Genomic DNA, 18,686 nt, shown 5'->3' with positions numbered 1-18,686 from the left:
CAGTGCACAGCACCCCCTCGCACAGCCCCCCCCTTACACAGCCCCCCCCTTTGCACCCCCTCGCCCAGTCCCGCTCCCCTTCGCGCCGCCCCCTCTCCCAGCCCACTCCCACTCTCTCCGCTCCCCCCTCCGGCAGCCTCTTCTCCCGGCACAGCCCCCTGCCCGCCTCCCCCTTCATCCCCCCCCAGCAGCGGCGCATGCCGCTCCCGCTCTCTCACCTCTCTCCTCCTCTTCCTCCCTCCCCCAGGCCAAAATCCTGCACATGATGGACGACAACAAGCAGCTGGCGCTGCGCATCGACGGGGCGCTGCAGGCGGCGGGGCAGGAGGTGACGGCGCTGCGGGCCGAGCTGGCGGCCACCGGCCGTCGCTTGGCCGAGCTGGGCAGCGAGCCGGCCATGGAGCACGGCCCGCACAGCGCGCAAGGTGGGTGCCGCTCCGCGCCCCCCCCCGCGACGGCGGGGTGAGGGAATGGGGGGTTCGGGTCCTTCCGCGGGCGCCGCCTCCAAACCGCGTCCATTTGTTGTGATTTTTCATTGTGTGTTTTAGTTGCGGGGTGGGGAATGGGGAGCGGGGTGGGGGTGTGTGTGTGTGTGTCTGTCCCGTCGGGACGCGGCTCCACCCGCCGGTTGCGGATCCCCCTTTGCTGTTGAGCAGCTGCTCATTCCCTGCTACTTCTCCCGTGTTTTTCGGCTCCAACCCCCCCAGCCCAAGGAAGGATTCCCCCCTCCCCGCCATCCCCAGCGCGTTGCTGAACTCGCCCGTTCCCTGCACGCCGGCTCTCCCCGGTACCCCGGCTCCCATAACCGGTTTCGTAATTGGGCAGGCAAAGCAGCCATGTTCCCCGTGCTGCCGCTGCCGCCGGGCCCGGGGCTCCGCTCGCTCCGGGAGGGGCCGGGGGGGGGCGAACCGGCTTCCCGGCAGCGGGAGAGCGCGGTGTGCGCGGGGCTGCAGGGAGCCGCCCCCGCGCAGCCAGTGCCCAGCGTGTGTTGTGGTACATCTGGCTTGCGCGGCCCCTGCGCGATGCCTAACACCGCCCCCCCCCCCGCCGCCGCTTTTAACCCCCTAAAAAGTTGTCACCAGGCCTCGGAGCTGGAGCAGCGGAGGCCGAGCGTGGAAAACGGGCTGCGGGGGGAGTGATTTGTGCTCTTGGTTTTGCGTGAACAAATGGGGTCTGGATTGTTTCTGTAGCGCTCTTGACGGGGTCCGGTTCTCATCTGGCTGAGATGTGCTGCTTTCTGCTCATCAAACCGGTGCTGCTATCACGGTTACTTTAAAAACATTTAAATGCAAATATATATATATATTTACTAAATAATTGTAAGCTTGCATGACAGCTCACCCTGGAGCAGCCTTGGTGTCAGATCAGAAATCACGCAAGCCCTCCCCTTTCCCAATAACTGAACTGAATTTACACCTGCGTGAGAAAATCAGCAGCAGCTGTTAATTTACATGTTCCTTATTGACTGTGGGTCTCTCTTGGTATGGTGGTTTGGCGTTGTTTCACAGTTGCATTTCGGTTAAGCTGTAGCTTTTCAGAGGTGGTGTAGGTCTCAGTGGGCACCGCTGCTCCCAGCCGGCTGCTGGTTCACTGCTGGTATTTTGTTCGTGGCGTTAATGCAAATTGATTTACAGGGATTAATTTGTGGATTTGTTCCATCCAGCTTGTTGTATTCTGCTGTTTTCGTTAGCAGGGGTGTGGTGTGTGAATTCCAGCTGTTAAACAAAGTTAATCCATCATCAGGTGGGTTTGCTGGGCGGCAGGAGCTGGACCCAGCAGAGCTTCCTGGGAGCTGCGGGTACGCGGGGAGTAAAGTTACATGTGCAGTCGGGTAACACGTATAGGTTCCTGTTGGTATCTAAACCATGTCCGCATCCAGGTTACCGAGGTGCTTTCTTTTATAAAAATCTGCTGAGAGGGCAGACGGAGGATGCCTTCATCATCCCCGCCGGAGCGGGGGCATCAGGAACGCAGCTGGTGACGCACTGTAGGGGCATCAGCGTGTGGAAATGCAGCCTTCCAGCTAGAAAAACAGGTGAAATCCTGTGGCTGCTGGTGCACACACCTATTTCTGTGGCTATACTGCGATTTGTTTCTTCTCCAGGAGACTTTTGGGGAGAAGCGTGTGTTTTTGCAGAGGGGCAGTGCCCTTGTTCCTGCAGGACACCCCAGCAAGGGAGGGATGTGCGTGTGGTTCTCCAAGGGCCAGGGTTTCTCGTTTGCCTTCCTTGGAGGTTTTCCAATCTGTTGAGTGATGCAAAAACTCCTCTTTGGGTTCCTTTACTGTCAGCGTGCCGGAGCAGAATTGGCATAGTGTAATGGTGCTGAAGAAATGCACTCCGTTCCCCAAAAGGTGTGCCCTTCTGCTTAATAACTATAATTACGTGCACTTTGGGGTGAAAAGTGATATGTTGGGGGTTGTGGCGTCCCTGTGACCAGTGGTGAGGAGCGGTCCCGTTGTCGGGGTGCACGAGTGGTACCTTGGGCAGCTGCTGAAGTTGCTGGAGGAGTCACTACATCCTCCCCCTCCTTAAGGTGGCAAATTTGGCTCAGGGTGCTGGTGTCTAAGGGGTAGGAGAGAGGACATTTCCCTTACGAGGGGTGACTCTCTGGCCTTGTAGCTGTAGATCTGTGAGGTTTTTTTCATTCCTCGTGAGTTTAAGAGGCTGCTGCTTAAGATGTGACATACGCAGCCACATACCACTGGTGTTATAACAGAAGCCGATCAGTTAAGTATAAAATTGCATCTGAAGAGCATTGTGTTCATCGTGCTTATTGAGGAGAAAGGGGAGAGTACTTGGCCTCCTGCTGATTAGATTCGCTCTCTGTTTTGAGTTTCCTCCCTAAGTTTGCTACTATTGTTTACATACTGCCATAAATACGCTCTCCTACACCACTCCGGGTTTGTATAGACAGGCCTAAGGTATCTGTAGTGAACTTTACATTTTTCCTCAAGGATTTTGTGATGGTGTTCAGAAGGATGGGGTGAAAACAAGTATCTCTGAATAGCTCTGTTGTCACATCTTGTAAGTAGGAGGGTTGCTGAGCTGTTTGATGTATGTTAAAGGAAGGCAGGAGTGAGTTGGACGGGCAGCTGCTTACCTGCCGGTGCAAATGTGGGATGTGCTGGGGTGGCTGACGGGTTTGTGGTGAGGATCTGCTTGGGTCCTGGTGGAGAAGCAGGTGGGAGAATCGTCTGGTCCCTTTGTTTGTCATGGGAAGGAGCTCGGTGATCCCAGCGCTGCAGGCAGGTGCTCCGGGTCAGTCCCAAGCCACGCGAAAGGAGGTAAATGTGTCCCCCCTGCTATGCTCAGGCAGTAATTAACGCTGACTTGGTGAAATGTGTTATTTCTATAATTATGGTGCAGCTCGAGACGGCTCCAGGTAATAACTCTGCCCCTTTTGTGCACATGGAGACTTTTCTCCCCTGCAATGCTCTATTTTTCCAGCAGCGAGGTGTGCTTCAAGGGCCTGTTTTACGTAATTTAAAACAAAAGTGGAAGAATTCAGCAAAGTGCAAGAGCAGGAGTGGATGGTGGGTGTGCGTACGTGGGTAGGAATGAAACTTGTGTATTGTTACAGTCCTCAGCGTGAGTGTTAATCATTCGAACCTCTCAGTCCTGACAGTCGGTTTTAAACGGCGAGTTTGCTGGAAGAAGTAGTTTGGCTGCAGCCTCCGTCTAAACCTGGAGGGAAATCAATACTGCGTGTCCCCGGCGCTTAGCGCAGCAATTAGAGCTGTGTGTCAGCACCCTCGTGTTTGAATTCTGGTTCGAATTAATATTGGTTGAATTAATTGCGAGCAAAAGGCGTGCCTGTGGTCGGGTCGGGATGCTGGTGATGGGGGGATGCAGGTTGGCAGCAGAGCGTCGCAGCAAGCGCTGGTGCAGCTTTTGTGCTCAGCTGTGGCCCCCGTTCACGCTGGGTGCACCTCTGGGCTTTTGGCTTTGCTGAATCTGCGTTTGTGTTTTCAGTGGTTTGAATAAAAGCAATATCTGGGGGGAAACGCAAAGCTGGGGTGCAAGAACTTGCCACCTGAATCAGGCGGTTGGTCTGTTTAGCCTCATGTTTCTGCTTTAGTCTCCTCCTGGTATTAAATGGAAAACACCTTAATTAATGTTGGTAAAGTGCTTGAAGATGTAAAGCGCAATCAATAGCTAAGTGTTATTAATAAATACCTGGCTCAGCATTTGGCTCGTCTCGCTTCCTATTTCGGAGCGTTGGTGGCACGGGGCGGTCGCCGAGTCCCGGCTCACGTTGTGCGGGGCTGGGGACGGTGGTGTTTGCACGGGCGCTGCCGAAATTCAGCTGGGAAGGGAACAGGAGCTGCCCCCTGCTCCTGGAATAAAGGGTTTCTCCTCCTTGCTGCGCACTGATCTGGGGCAGATAAGAAAGATTTCAGTCGTGTCTTGGTAGTCGGCGATGCCAAAGGGCCAGGAGGACCTTTGTGCTCGTGACAGCCTAAAATAGAGTTTTCTCTTTTTCTTTTTGATCTCTGTACACTTTCATAGCTACAATGCAAAGACTTGGACTCTTACCCAGGAGGCAATCAGTTACCTCTGGGCTCTGTGCTGTTGCTATTTTGCGAGTAATCATCTCAGGCTGTTGAAAATGTACCATTTTCATCCCTTCAGAAATCTCCCCTGCCATTTGTTCTTCCAGAACTTGAGAGCTGATAACATAAAGGAACCCGAGGAATATGGATACTGCTGTCCAGTCGAGTATCGGGAGCGTTTTTGCACCCAGCTTATCGCAAGATCAAGGTCTTGCTGTACTATTACTCTTTCTAATAATTTCCTACTTTATTTACCTCTGTCCTGCATAGTTCATGGGGTGAGGGAGCAATTAGTTTCATGCTCTGAAACAATTGCGTGCACTGGGGAATAAATTTGTGTGTAGTGATGTTCACGTGGTTCTTGTAGACACAAGGAGCTGGCTGCAGACAGCACTTCAGATCCCCATTACATCTTAGTCTTTGCAAATGGAAATTTAAAATATCCTTTCTGGAGTTTTCCTATTCAAAAGCCTCATCTGGCATGTTTAGCGTAATATTTAGATTATTGTTCCCTTAGGGCCCATCCAGGGGAGTTTTAGTGAAGCTCCTGGGGATGAGTAAACTCAAGTAAACTCAGAAGTTGAAGGACAACGGAATCCAGGGGGTTTGACTCCCCGGTTTGTAGCATAACCATGAAGACGTTTAGTGTTAGACATGCAGATGGGGAGAAGGAGGAATAAACAGGTCCTAGTCTTAAACTCAGGGACAGTTAAGGGTGATTTTCTCTGTTGGATTCAGACACTTTATCAAATAATCACTGGTGAGGCTGGGTGTCCCCCAAAAGGACAGGCTTTCCTTCCATTAGTTATTCTTTATTACTCCAGATATGCTAGCAAACTCTGTGCTCTCTGGCACTGGGGCCAGGTGATGCAGAAACATCTGCATCCTTGATATGAAACTGTCTGAGCTGCCAGAAGAGGCTTTGCAGCCGGGGAGGCTCCTTGTGCAGCCTTTGAGGGCAAATGTCTTTCCTTGAGCGGCCCCTGCTCCTCTCCTTGCACCAAACAGGACCGATGCGCATCCTTATAAATTAGCCGCTAGCACGATATATAGCTGTGCTTCGGTCTCCAGCTTATTAAAATTCAATTCTCATTATTTCTTGTTGACAGCGTGAGGTAAGAGCCTTCGGTACTGACGCAGCAGCTCGCGGAACCGCTGTGCTCGTGGTGCGGCGCGCGGAGCCGGGTTGCGGCTCCGTCTCCGCGTGAAACCCTGGGGAATCGGTCAACCAGAGACCGCGTTTGTCAGGCGGCATCCTCACCCGTGGGATGCTGAGGGCTCAGGGACTCGCTCCTTGCTCGCCACCAGCTTTGCAATCTGTTCCTGCTTTCTCTTGCCGGAAAATTTTGCCTGAGTCTTTATGGCTGATGCTGCCAGATGTTGAGATGGATTTTGGGGGAGCAACAGGTCTGGAGACCTCAAGCTGGACAAATGCTTATTTTGAAGTTTGGAGATGTGCGCTGTGTTAGCAGGACGTGGGATGGGTTTAGCCTTTTTAAAAGAAAAAGAAGCAGCAGGTCTGGGCTGTCCCACCAGAACAGACTTGGAATAACGGCTTTTGAAAGCGTTGGCCAAAGTCCTTTTCGTAGTCGGTTTGTTTGCAGAAGTTGCAAAGTTGAAAAGCTCCTTCCAAGGTTTTCCTTGTGTACTCCTGGCCTAAGGGGGAATAATTGGTGGGTTTGGGGGTGTCTCCCCTGGGTTAAGAGCCTGAGGTTCAGTGATGCTGATGGGCTGTGAACCAAGGGCACCTGAGACAACAGACGCTTTGTGGGAGGACAAAGCATCGCCGGGTAAGAACAACTTTGCAGAGGTATTGATTGTGATTGAGTGTGACACTGGGCGGAGGTGGCAGCTCCCAGGGACGTCCTGATACCCCAGTGCCCTCAGCCGGGCTCTGGCTACACGGCTTCAGTAGTCTGACAAATTGCTTATTTCTCTCATCTCGTTAGTCTTCCCCTGCCCCAGATCCGTGTGAGGAGCCGCCGGGGTGGCGACGGAGCTGGCGGTCTTGGTGCAGCCTGGCTGCTCCCAGCTAGACCTGGTATGGGTGGCTTTGGGGGCAGGTTTCTGTTTGGGTTTTTTTTTGTCCTACCTGATGAAGTGATGTGTCTGAAAATTGCTAAATTGCAAAGACCTCCGCTGCTTACTGTGGAAGATGAGCTGTGGCAGAGCGCTAGTTTTACGTGGAACACCTGATAGGAAACGGGCTTTTTTCATTAGGGTTTCTGACACCTGCGAGGCGTGAGGGCTGCAGCAGGCAGGGCTGCATTTGCCTTGAGAAGTGGAAAAAGCTCTTGAGCTTTGTTTTGTGGATGTGTGGTCAGCCGCAGATTTTAAGTGCATGCAGCACCACGGCTAGACTTTGCTTTTGGATCATTCGGATGATGGGAAAGGAGCGAAGATGCCCATGGAAAGACGAGGGGACCGTGGTGCTGTGGTAAAGGCATCACGGATCTACTTTGGGCACCCGGGAGGCTCAGGGCTTGGGAGAGGATCAGCCTCATCGTTGAAGAAGGAAAAGGGGCTGAGTGATGCTCTGCTGCGGCGCGGTCCAGGCCTGGGCTGCATCCCGGTCTTGGAAACTCGCCTGTGTCTTTTGCTGCTTCCACAAACTATTTTTTTTTTTTTTTTTGGAAGCAGCATCTCTTCTGAGGGCATCCATAAATCTATTTCTCACCCTCCTCAGTCCTGACAGGGTTGTTCTGCCTCGGATCTTTTCTTGGCACTTCTCCCTCTAAATTAAAATTTCACAGGTTTTACAGGCTGTGTGTGAGAGCTGAACCTTTGGGGTTACCTGATGGGGAGCTGCTGTGTCACAGCCTTTGCTGCAGCTGCCCCCGGGGACGCGCTCCGCTCCTCTACAATCTCTGCTTTGTTGTCCTGCTGCGCTGGGTGGCAATCTGAAGGAGAATCCCAAACCTCTCCATCGCCTCCTCTCTCGTGAGAGCGTGTCCTCCCTCAGCAGGGAGTTACATCTCCTTGCTGCAGAAAATAGCCCACGTTGGGGTGAAAAAAAAAACAGTGTTTGGTGTGGATACGTGTGGGATGTAAAGAAAGCAGGTGAGCGCAATGCCGTGCTGATGCCTGTCGTCAGGTTTTCCTGTGACTCGTTTTTGCAACAGCAATCAAACCCGGCGAGCTGGCGTTGCTGTGGAGAAGTAGTTTTTGGCAGGGAAGATGACACAAGGTCAGCACTGTATTCGTGCAGCTGGCTAATTGTCCTAATTGCTCCCTTTTAGCAGCGGAATGTCCTAAAATGCTCAGTTTGGTGTGTCGTGGTTTAGGGGCGCACAGGAGCGTTCCGTACCCTTTCGGGATGTGTTTAAAGGTCTTTGTAAGATTGTGCTCTTGGTGCTCGGGCTGGTTTGAGCAGTCTGCCCTCCCATCATCAAGTGGGATTTTTTTTTTTTTTTTCCAGGATATTTCTGATTGCTGTAAGATACTCTTGCAGGTCGAAATTTGCTGCAGGCGCACAAGCACAGGAAGCGTTTGCCTGTTTTCCAGGGAGATGTGCTGCATTAGGGGTGGAAAGCAAAGCAAATTGATTTGAGGAACAGATCAGAGGAACTTACCTTTGATGTCTAGATTTAGATGGTCTAGACGCTCTCTTAAGTTGCAGGAGGGGAAAAAGAACATCTTAGAAGAAACCTAAAGGGCTGCTGTAAAGGTTTTACTGGACTATACTGAGATTTTTCAGTAGGAAAAATCTCCCAAGGCAGCTGCGTTTTGAACAGCGGCTGCCCTCTGTGAAAGCCAGGAGGGCATGGCATTTTTTGGCATGACCATCACAGCCTGTTGCCGGAGATCTGGGCACAAGGATGTTGCTGGAGAAGACCTTGGGGACCAGTTTTCCGCTTGGTGCCGTGCTGGGACGACTCCTGTTTGAGGGCGCGAGGAAGAGGAGAGCCCAGCCCTGGGTGATTCGTTGGGCATGGAACGCTCTGTTAGAGCTGGACAGTGTCATTGAGTGCACATTCAGAAAATATTCTTCATCCTGCAACAGCAAAATATTCCATCTCTCTGTGTGTTCAGCATTGCTTTTCATAGCCTTAAATACACCCAATTATTTGCTTTTATGTCTATCAATTATTGCATTATCTACTCGGGCAAAACCTGTTATTTTATCCACCTGCAGATTCTTAACGTTAATTCCTTGAACTTTCATATCCCACATAATGTATCTGGAGTTGTTAAATGGCTTTGCCCAAATTTGTCATTATTTCTTTCCCACCAAAGTGATGGCTCAGGCAGGAGAGGGGGAACCACGAAAGGTGGAGACACCGCGCGCTCCCCATGCATTTGAATCCTGTGATTGAATCTGCTGAGATCATTGTTGTCATCCTTGGGAACAGAGCTTGTTTTAAAGCCATGCAGGGTTTTGCTCAAATGAGCTCTGGTTTCCTGAAGGGTTTCTGTTTGTGGTACAGAGGGGTCCAAACCTGACATTTTGAGGCGAGCGGCCGGTTTAAGGGAATTACTGAATTTCCACGAAAAGCAGCAGGAGCTGGTGGGGCTGAAGCTGTGCAGCTCCTGTGGGAAAACCCATCAAAAGAAAAAGCTCCCCGTGGCGTGGGTCTGAGAAACAGTAGAAGGGCCACCTATTTAATGCAAAGGGCTGTATTTAGTGCCACGAAGGCGTATTTTGGAGCAGTGTGTTGTAATATAAGCAGAAACGCTTCAGGCTTTATTAATGATGAGGTACATGGGCAGTTGTTGAGTGTTGGCATGGGAGTGGATTCTTGCAAAGCCCCGGGGATGTGATGCTTTTGAACGTGATGCTTTTGGTGGGTTGTTGAGCTGCTGGGAGAGGCGGTGGTGGGGACGAAAGGGACACGAGTGGGTCCCCAGCATCTCCTGGGGACGTCCCCTGCCTGGTGTAGGAGCTGCTGAACGTGCCGTCCTCGGAGGGAGCGAAAGGGGTTAACGGGGAATGCTGGAGCAGGGGTTCCGAGCTGCCACCTCGCTCTCCTTGCCGATGTTCTTGTACCCGTGTCACTGAGTGGCTTTGGGGCAGCTCTGTGACTTGAGCTCCCAGGATTTGCTTGCAAGCTGTGAAAGTTTTGCTGGGGTTGTGTAAAGGTCTGCAGTGGCCGTTGTCCCCGGGACAAAGCGTGTGGCGCCCGGAAAGGTCACCCGCAGCTGCCCGGGTTGCTCCGCGTGCGGCACCGAGTACAGTTTATTGTTGCTTTCAGGCAGAGCAAAGCTTCGGAAAGCACTTTGCATTTTCAGAAGGCACTTTGCATTTTCGCCACCTTTGCAGAGAACCTTTTGATGTGCTGTTCCTCCTTGGACATGCATCATTTCCAGGGTATTTTGGTAAATGATCTCATTTAACACATCTTCCACACCCTGCCTATCACTGCGCTTTCCGAGTGCATTCATTAGGGACCAGTTTGATTTGGGGCATAATTCCTCTGATGGGCACATTTGCTCTGCAGCGGCAGAACATCTTTGATTCAGCATTACATGTATGGCAAGATTAATGGAAAGCACTTTACTAAATAGCTTTGAGTACCTTGTAGGTTCCTTAAGGATTCTTTTCTTTTTTTCATTTAAATGGAACCATATTACCTTGGGCTGAGGTTTATTTGATGCTGTTGTGGTTTGTGGACTGTAGTGCTCCCTGCGCTGCCGGGGTTGGACTGATGCGCCTCAGAAAGTCCGTGGCTCCTGGAAATAACCCGATGCTAAATCTCAGTGTATGGTTGTGATTATTCTATATATGTTTTCCTTTGTGGGGGGTAGCACGCATAAAAAAAGCAACGAGAGCTCTGCCTGTTAATTAGTCCAACAATAACGTGGTATTGACCACCCTGCAGGATTAAAATCCCGTATGCAGATAACGGGTGAACTCCGCTCGTCGGCAGCATGAAACGATCAGATAATATCAAACGAGCGGAGCCGGCTGGTGTGGCGGTGACAGCCTGTCGATAGCGCGATGGCAGCACGCACACCTTTGACCTCAGCACGAGGTTTTGTCAAACCTGGCTTTGCACGGTCACGTTTGCACAGGGAGAAATCAAGTAAATGCTCATTAGCGAGAGGCCCTTTGTGGGCGCCTTCGGGAGCGGCGTTCGCGTCTAGAACTGCAGGGCTGAAGCCTTTTTCAGGGCCTTTATTAATGTGATTATACCGCTGGTTCTTGGTCTCGTGGCACTTAGTGCAGCTCCTAACGTTCATCTCCCCTAATTTTCAAGGGTCTTTTCCCCACCTCGGTGCCTTCCAGAGATGGTCACCAGCTCTGTGACAATGTGGGTGACCTGACCCGGTTCTTTGTCACAGCCCGAGCCAAGCCCAGGGGGCCGAAAGGCCTGGGGAGGTATTTTGGTGCCTGTGTGGTTGCAGGGACCTGCCCCTTGGTCAGGATGTGCATAATAAGGAGCTTTGGCCGTTGGGTTGGCGGATGACCTGCCGCAGGAGCTCATGTCCAGTGTCATCTCAGGCTGGGTGCTCCGTACCCAGATACCTTCAAAAATGCCGGTGTTGGATCCCCCAGTGTATCCCGAGCTGGGAGCAGCTGAGCTTTTGGGTTCTCTTCAAAAAGGAAAATTATCTGAGCCTTGAAGACTTGCTGTGATTTATTCCGGTTCCTTTTAGTTGCAGCTGTACATAAAGACTCCAAATTGGGGGGATATTTTGCTTAACTAACAGTTTTTGTGAAGTAGCTCTCATTTGCTAATTCATTTTTGGTCGTTACTGCCAATGCAAGCACAAGGTTATCTTGCAGTGACGTTTTGCATCTTTCTTGGGCTCGAATCAGCAAATGTGTGTCGATGTCTTTGTGACAATCTGGTGAGGAGAGGGGAAGTGGAAAAACTGGAGTGGTGCTTTGAAGATGATTTTATTTATGCCATTTTTTGTATTGATGGTCAAAGACACTTATCAAACCAAGTGTCTTGAGTAAGAAGGCGAGTTGGTATTGCTGGCTACAAGTGGATGGCATGAATGCACCTAGTGCTGGAGATAACTTGTAGGAACTTATTAAACATACTCTGGTTCCTCTGGGGCATGTTTTCAGCATATCTTGAATTTCTCTAAGTGTGTGCGCACAGTTCAGAGGGTAATACCATTAATTAGACCAACAAGAAAGACTAATAAAAAAGTATAACCCTCTATAGTATACTAGGTTTATCCCTGCTTAGCAGAGCTGCTCTGATCTCATCGTAAATCTGTGTGTGTGTTGTTAGGAGAGCAGTATTAAGTTGGTAATTAACACGACCAAAAAGTTTTTGTTGTTTGTTCTGTTGAAAAGGGGTAAAAAAAAAGGTAAGGAAAAATAACACAGAACTTTGAATTAGAACTTTGAATAAAAGCACAAAGATTTGCCTTTATTCCATTCTATTAGGGAACAAGGGTGGAGAGAGGTGTAGGGTACCGGAGATGCTACGGCTGAGGCTTGAATTAAATCCAGGAGGATGTCAACTGCCCACCTGTAACCCAGCCCCTCGCCCTTTGGCTTTTGCAGGTATGGGACCGGGGCCCTTTTCAGTATGTACACAGCACCAAAAAGTCCATTTGTGCCTCTGAACGCCGGCACGGCTCCCATTGATATCAAGGGAGTTCCAGGAGCCTGTCCAGAACAGAACAGATCCCATAAATCCTAACACGAGTGCTACGCAAAACACTGTATTTTATCAGTGCGCTCACGCTCGAGCTGAGTAAATATTGTCCTGGGCGAGATAGAGCCAGTTCTTTCTGAATTTGAGCCAAAACTTTGCCGGGTAAAGCCACAAACAGCGTGTGTGTGTGCGCGCTGCAGCGGGCATCTCCGTTTCACACCGACGGACGAGGGATGCGCAGGAAAGTTGGGGTATTCCCAGGCGAGTTGTCGTTCCTGGTGTTATTAAAAGTATTATCACGACGAGGGGCTGGTTGGGCGCTGAACTCCGTGAACACGAGGACGGTGTCTGTCCGGGTGCCGAGCGCCGTACAAAGGATCCTAATGAGGAGCCGCTGCCGGGGTGTTATCCTGCCCGGCTGGGATCTGCACACGGGAGGTTCTTCCTGCCTGTTTATTCAGGCAAGCACCAACTTGCTTTGTTAGTTATTTCACCTCTTACAAATGATGACTAGCAGAGAAGATTAGCTACTTTCTGATGAAATAATGTTTTATATATACATATTTTTAAAAAATATTTTTAATTTATTTTTATGGTGAAGAACAGCAGCACGACCAGGAGATTTCTGCTGTGGGTTGTACCTGTGCTGGAATTTTTCTCTTTGCTCTTCAGCGTTTCCTTTAAGCTTATTTGCATGAGGTTGAACTGCTAAGCAAATGTTCCCCGTGTTTTAACCTGTTGCACAGCTACGCCGGGCCTTTCTTCGTTAGCCTGCTACGGAAACGAAGGCAGCTAACTGCACGGACGCGCTCGCAAACAGGCAAAAAGCAGCGAGGTCTTCATCAGCGCCGATAAACGAGGGCACAAAAACCCTGGCGTGGACCCACATCTCCTACTTATTTGGAGATGAAAAGCTCTTGAGGCTTTGGTTTGTTGTGAAAGTTAATTGCGAAGCACTTGAACCTTGGCCGGGCTCCCGCGCCGAGACTCGTCACGCCCGAGCTGAGCCCTCCGACAGGTCCAGGTCTTGTCCGGGCTGGTTGTCGGTACCTCCAGAGGGAATTTCTTCCCAGATATTTCAGACGTCCCAGCAGGAGATGAATGGCGGGGCAGCAGGTGAGATGATCCCACCCATAGCATCACCTTGGCTACTGAGGCACCGCTTCAGCTTAATTATGGGTTGCGTTTGGTAAAGGCTGTCGTGCTTGCGTCAAATGACGTCTGGAGGTGCCCGTAAGCGGAGTTGGTTCCTCAGGGGTGTTCCCAGCACTACTTGTTGCCCAACGCATCTCCGTGACCCACCTGGGGAGGCATCTCGGTCAAGTCTTGGTGTCTCAGAGCGTCCACTGAGATCTTCTCGGGTCTTTCAAGGTCAGGACGCACATCCAGGACCCTTGTGGTTTTGGATTGGTCCTCCACATGAAGATGGCTCTGGCTTCAGAGCCGTGCCTCTTCGCGCTTTGCCTTGCCCCTTCCATCATTGAAACCTGTTCACCATGGGAGCTTTTCTGCATTGCCGCTGCTCCAAGCGGTGGGAAGTTCTGTCAACCAGCCAGGCTGCTCAGCACAAACCTGAAGGAAAAGCAGAAAGAGATGCTGAGCCACAAGATTGCACACGGACAAGGGGTTTTTTGCCGTCGTTGCGTTATGTTGTTTGGGGTTTTTTATAAGATGATTTCTGATGCCTCCTTTCTGGCCAGTGGCCGTGCAAAACCTGACGCACCGAGTAGCTGGGATCTGGTTGACTGTGCCGATGGGTGGTGAGACTGCGGATATTGCGGTGCTGGACGTCTGCGGTGGACACCCAGGGTCTAAGCCTGGCGGTTGTGGGGCTGCTTTAGCCAGGCTGGTCCAAAGTTGGTGCTGGCTCTATATGTTGCTTTGGTCTTCAGTTTCCATCGCAACCTCCCGACGGTTTTGCTCAGCCCAGGGGTTGTGGTGCACATGGGGGGTGATGGGAAAGCACCAGCGTGGACGAGGGATCGGCTTCATTGTCATAAGGGGAGGGCAAAAACCCCTAATGGTCTCGAAGATGACAAATGGAGAATTCCCCATTTTGAGTCTCCATCCTCCATTTAAAATAAATAAAAATACTGCCCCGTCAGGATCGGTTTCTGGCTGAGCGAAACAAAAGTAAATGTTACTGATCTGGCAGCGCAAATGAAAGGGGAACGAGAAGTGATGTACGAAATGAATTGCCAGCCAGTTTTTATGTGTTTCTGGATTGGTCTTGCGGCATTTCTGTCGAGCAGGCCAGAGCACGATGTTCCCTTACATAATGCTCCCATCACCGGAGTGTGATCACATCCGACTGCCACCGATGAGGATGCTGTATTTATGTCTCAATGAATTTCATCCCTCGATCTACATGTCCCAGTCCTCTGGGGAATGTCACAAATCCAGTGTTACCGAGTACAATGGCACGTTTGATTTATCAACTCTATCAATGATCTGGTTGAAGGGAGAAACAACACATTAATTAAATTCACAACCGATGATTAACTTGGTGTTGTGAGCACCAGGCAGGACAGAGATTTAGCATGGAGAGACCGGAGTGACGTGAGAGACGGGCACGGGAACGCTACTGCGCTCACAATAGCAGACAAAAATGTGAAGAATGGAGATTTGGTGAGAAGATGGTGCTTAGAATAAATGAAAGTGTTGGGCTGTCTGCAGTCTCCACCGATTGTGGCCAAAATCAGTGTTGCTGTAGGTATTGCGGGCTTATACTGGTGTATACTGGTGCAATGGGAGAGGAGTAGTGCTGGGTATTCATGCCCAAGAGGACAAATTAATATTTTGTTTTAAAAACCAACCTACAGGTTGTCAAGTGTGAGTGCTTTGGCGCTGCTCCGTTGATGGTATTAACATAAATTCAAGCTGACCTAAGTGCACTGGGATGAAAACAAACATTTACCCTCGGAAAATCCTCTGCCTGAATGTGATTTTCACCGTTGGCTTTGGGCTGTCTCATGTTTTGCATTTCTTTTCTGTGGGTTTTAGCAATGAAAACAAACAACTTGGCTTCACCTTGGGTTGTACTTAACTTCATTTCCAGTCGTTTTCTCTCGTTCCCATGCATTAGTGCACATTGTGTATAGCCTGAGCCGCAAGTAGGCGAGAGGATGTACTCTTTTAGTTTGGATTGAAAAATACTTGTTTTCTAGCATGATGCAAAAGTTGAAGTTGAGGCTGACTGGTTTCTCTTGGAGGATCTACACAAACAAATGTTCCTACATGAGACACAGAGTGCCCAGGCAGTTCCATGGATTTGGTGTGTACAGCCCCACGCTCCAAGCTAAATCCTCCCCTCCGCTTTTTGGGTTGGATTCCTGACCTTCCCTAATTGTCTCCAGCTGAAACTCTCCCCTAAAAGTGAGCTCACACAGAAAATATTTTTGCGCAAAAGCATTAACACGTTGTTTTTTGGGGGGCAAGCCTCTTTTTTTAAAGGTGGAGTAGGCTAGAACTGGCCTATTCAGCTCATTAAAGAAACCAAAGGTGCTTTATTTTAGTAAAAGTACCTGTGGATTGTACGGAGAGAAAAATGCAGCAAACCCGGCAGTGAGTTATGGTGTGTCGAGCACAAGGGGAATTTTAACCAAAAGCCTCTTCATCCAACATCAAACTTGGTGCCGGTTGTCGGAGGGAGGAACCTGAGGACCTGTTTGCAAGGAATGTTATTAATTATTTGGGGCTGGGCTAAATAAATTCCATTTTGGACACTGAGTTAATTTATCCTTGTCATAACCGCCCAATCCACACGAATAGCACTCAGGTTATTAAAAGGCAGTTTTAAAATGAAGAGGAATTTCCCTAGCTCACTATCTTTCCTCTTGGTCGGAAGAAGGATGTTATTTTAAAGATCAGTTACCATTGCTCAGGTCCTATTATGCCATCTCAAAGACACCCAGTGCATTGGAGTTCTTTTATTTTTAAAATGTTTTGCAATCAATAGGGGGGGTTTTTTGCATGTCAAAGGGATTTGTGGGCAGGAGAGATGGGCTGGGGGTTGGGGAGAGAGCAGCGCAAATATTCCTTGCAGGGAATATTTATCAATTTTAAGGTGAATCGTATTCATCGAATTGCAGTGGGCTTCAAGCCTTCCTGCCATTTGGTGTGTCAGAAGAGGTGAGCCACTATTTTGGAAGATAAATTTATACACTTCAGATCACACTTGTAGAGTTGGGGTTTTTTTGTTTTCCAGCGTTTCTTGTTTTACTAATTGCAATTGCTTCACGTCCTCTGATCTATTATACTTTCTAATAAGGCATATAATTCATTATTTAAGTGCTAGTGTTCTGATAATTAGATGAGTTATTTTTGTCAGTGCTGATTAGTTGGTAAGTACAGATTAATATTTGAAGACGTGATGTGGTCCCTTGATATTTTTGTTTCAAAGAGGTGATGTGGCACTTGTTTCACAGCATTCCCGACAACTTCATCCCTTACAGTGGGAGGAAGGTGCTGACAAATTGCAAAGAGGCTTTGAAAAGCTCCGGATCTCATTTCCCCTGTAAAACTCATTACGTTAAATGCCCAGCGAGTGTGAGCTGGGGCTGGTATATTGAAATTGCAACTCCCTGAGCAGCAGCATCTCTGTTTGCATGTGCAGCATCAGGCACCATGAGGGTCCTTACCCCAAATGAGGTTTTGGGCTGCGCAAGCAACATCTTGCACGTTGCAGTGCACGAACCTGCCGTTTGCTGGATACGCGCTAGAAAAGCTTTGCCCCTTCACAATTAGAAAGCCTTGGCCTTTCTCTTTTTTTTTCTTTTTTTTTTCTTTTTTTTTTTTTCTTTTAATTGCAGGGCAGGACAATGTGGGCTTTGTGCACCGGCCCCCACGCTGGGGGCTGGTTTCTCCTCTCCCCTTCGTGCGATGCCGACAGCGGAGCTGTGCTCGATTGGTGATGCAGAAGCTGTTTGCAGGATTAAGGCTTTTTAAAATTCATTCGCAGACTGCTTAATGAAGGGTGTGGTGGCCGAGGGCGGGGAGCGGGGACTCGCAGGCTGTTAGGACTCAAGCGCAGATATCAGCGGGGTGAGACATCCTGGCATTCCCCGTCCCCTGCAAACCAGACCAAGTGGAACAGTTGATACGCTGCAGCGTAATTAAGCACGTGGTTTTGGGGTTGCAGCCTTCTGCCTTCTCCAAGATGATATGAGCCATGCTGCTAAAAGAGATTATGTAGTTGGAGCTGAGCCATCACACTATTCAAGACCAGATCTCCGGGAGGAAGGGAGTAAAACAAATTTTTTTGGCACTTGGTCACCCCTACCAAGGAAACCACAGTGCTCTTCAGTGGCTCGTTTTTATTGTAGGCTGTTTCAACCCTCCCTGCTTTAGCAGATGGCTCCAAACACAAATAAGCCTCGGGGACGCCTGTCACTGCCTGTGACCTCGGGGAGAGGAGAAACCACATCGGAAATGAGCAGGGATGAGGAGATGCCGAACATTTTTCTTGAGCAAATAACTGCGGCGTAGGGAAAGCCGGGGTAAGCGCTGCACGTTCATCGGCGCCGTGAACACGCCTTGGGCAAACCGCTCGCACCGCCCCGCGATGCGAAGGGGCTTCCTGATCCTTGGTGGTTCGAGGGCACCTGTGTTAATCGGTGGTCTCTGATGTATCCGCAAAGGTGTTGGCGGGTTTGCAGAGCCTGAGGACGGGAGGTGAAGTCATTGGGATGTTCTCCCTTGACTTACTCGGGGTAAATTTGGCACTCGCTGTGTCTTTCACATGGAGATCCAGCTGTGAGCGATGGTGGGACGGTTGTATGGGCTTTGGAGATGAGTTCACAGACAAGAGTAAAAGCAGTGAAAGAAAAGCATTTACCAAAGCAGAAGCAGAGGAGTGATGCTGAGGCTTTCCATGCTCCCCCTGGTTTTGAGTCTGTTGGGCTGGGGAAATAAATTAGGGGCTCAGCAACTGGGAATGGGGGACAGGAGGGTCTGCGAGGCGGGCAGAGGTGGAGCAGAGAAGACCGGTGTCATCTCCATCACCCCGTCGTGGTCCTGTAACGCAGCCCGGGATTTCCAGCCCCCGTTCCGCGGCGTTGGAATCGGGGCGTTGTGCAAGAAATAGCTTGTGCTTTATGCACGATCTCGCCGCCGCTGAAGGGGGGAGGTCAGAGTGTAAGTCGGTTAAGCGGCCGGATTGCCCTGGTGTGTTTGCCACAGGATAATGGAAAATTCCTGTGAAGAGTCTTGCTTGATCTGGGGCCAGAGGAAACAGGATGAAGTCTATTCCACCAGTGAAACGATACAAGAGTACACTCTGCGTCTTCCGGCGCCTGCTGCCAGTGTTTTTATAGGCTTGAGATTTGATTTTGAAGAAGGAAAATAACCGAGCGCAAGGCCAGCCTGTGGTCATGCCAGGCTTCTTGCCTTCTGTCCTCTGGCGCTGCCCGGGTGCCGTTCCTCTGTATAATTTTGGAGGATGGCATGCACGAAGCCCGTGATAGCTTTATTTTCTGCTTCCCAGGACGACGGGAGGAATCTGGGGCTGTGCGGGTCGCCTGCGGTCGGCGTCCTGACACGACCATACCAGGCACGTCGACTCTGCCGACACC

At 50.2% G+C, this 18,686-nt stretch overlaps 1 protein-coding gene across 2 annotated transcripts in view; it reads left to right on the top strand.

Annotated features, from left to right (window-relative positions):
• Positions 1–357: 357 nt before the first annotated feature.
• The window catches only part of KAZN (kazrin, periplakin interacting protein), a 79,682-nt gene continuing 61,353 nt past the window's right edge, over positions 358–18,686 (top strand). Inside the window, exon 1 of one of the 2 annotated variants that reach the window (XM_065650030.1) lies at positions 358–425. In XM_065650030.1, the coding sequence (XP_065506102.1) occupies positions 398–425 (28 nt within the window). In that variant the 5' untranslated portion in view covers positions 358–397. Of the gene's footprint in view, positions 426–17,511; positions 17,613–18,686 lie in introns of those variants that run through there. The other variant, XM_065650031.1, reaches the window with a different exon arrangement.

Source organism: Caloenas nicobarica, chromosome 22, assembly GCF_036013445.1.
Source record: "Caloenas nicobarica isolate bCalNic1 chromosome 22, bCalNic1.hap1, whole genome shotgun sequence".
NCBI lineage: Eukaryota > Metazoa > Chordata > Aves > Columbiformes > Columbidae > Caloenas > Caloenas nicobarica.
This window is presented reverse-complemented; position numbering and strand designations above follow the sequence as displayed.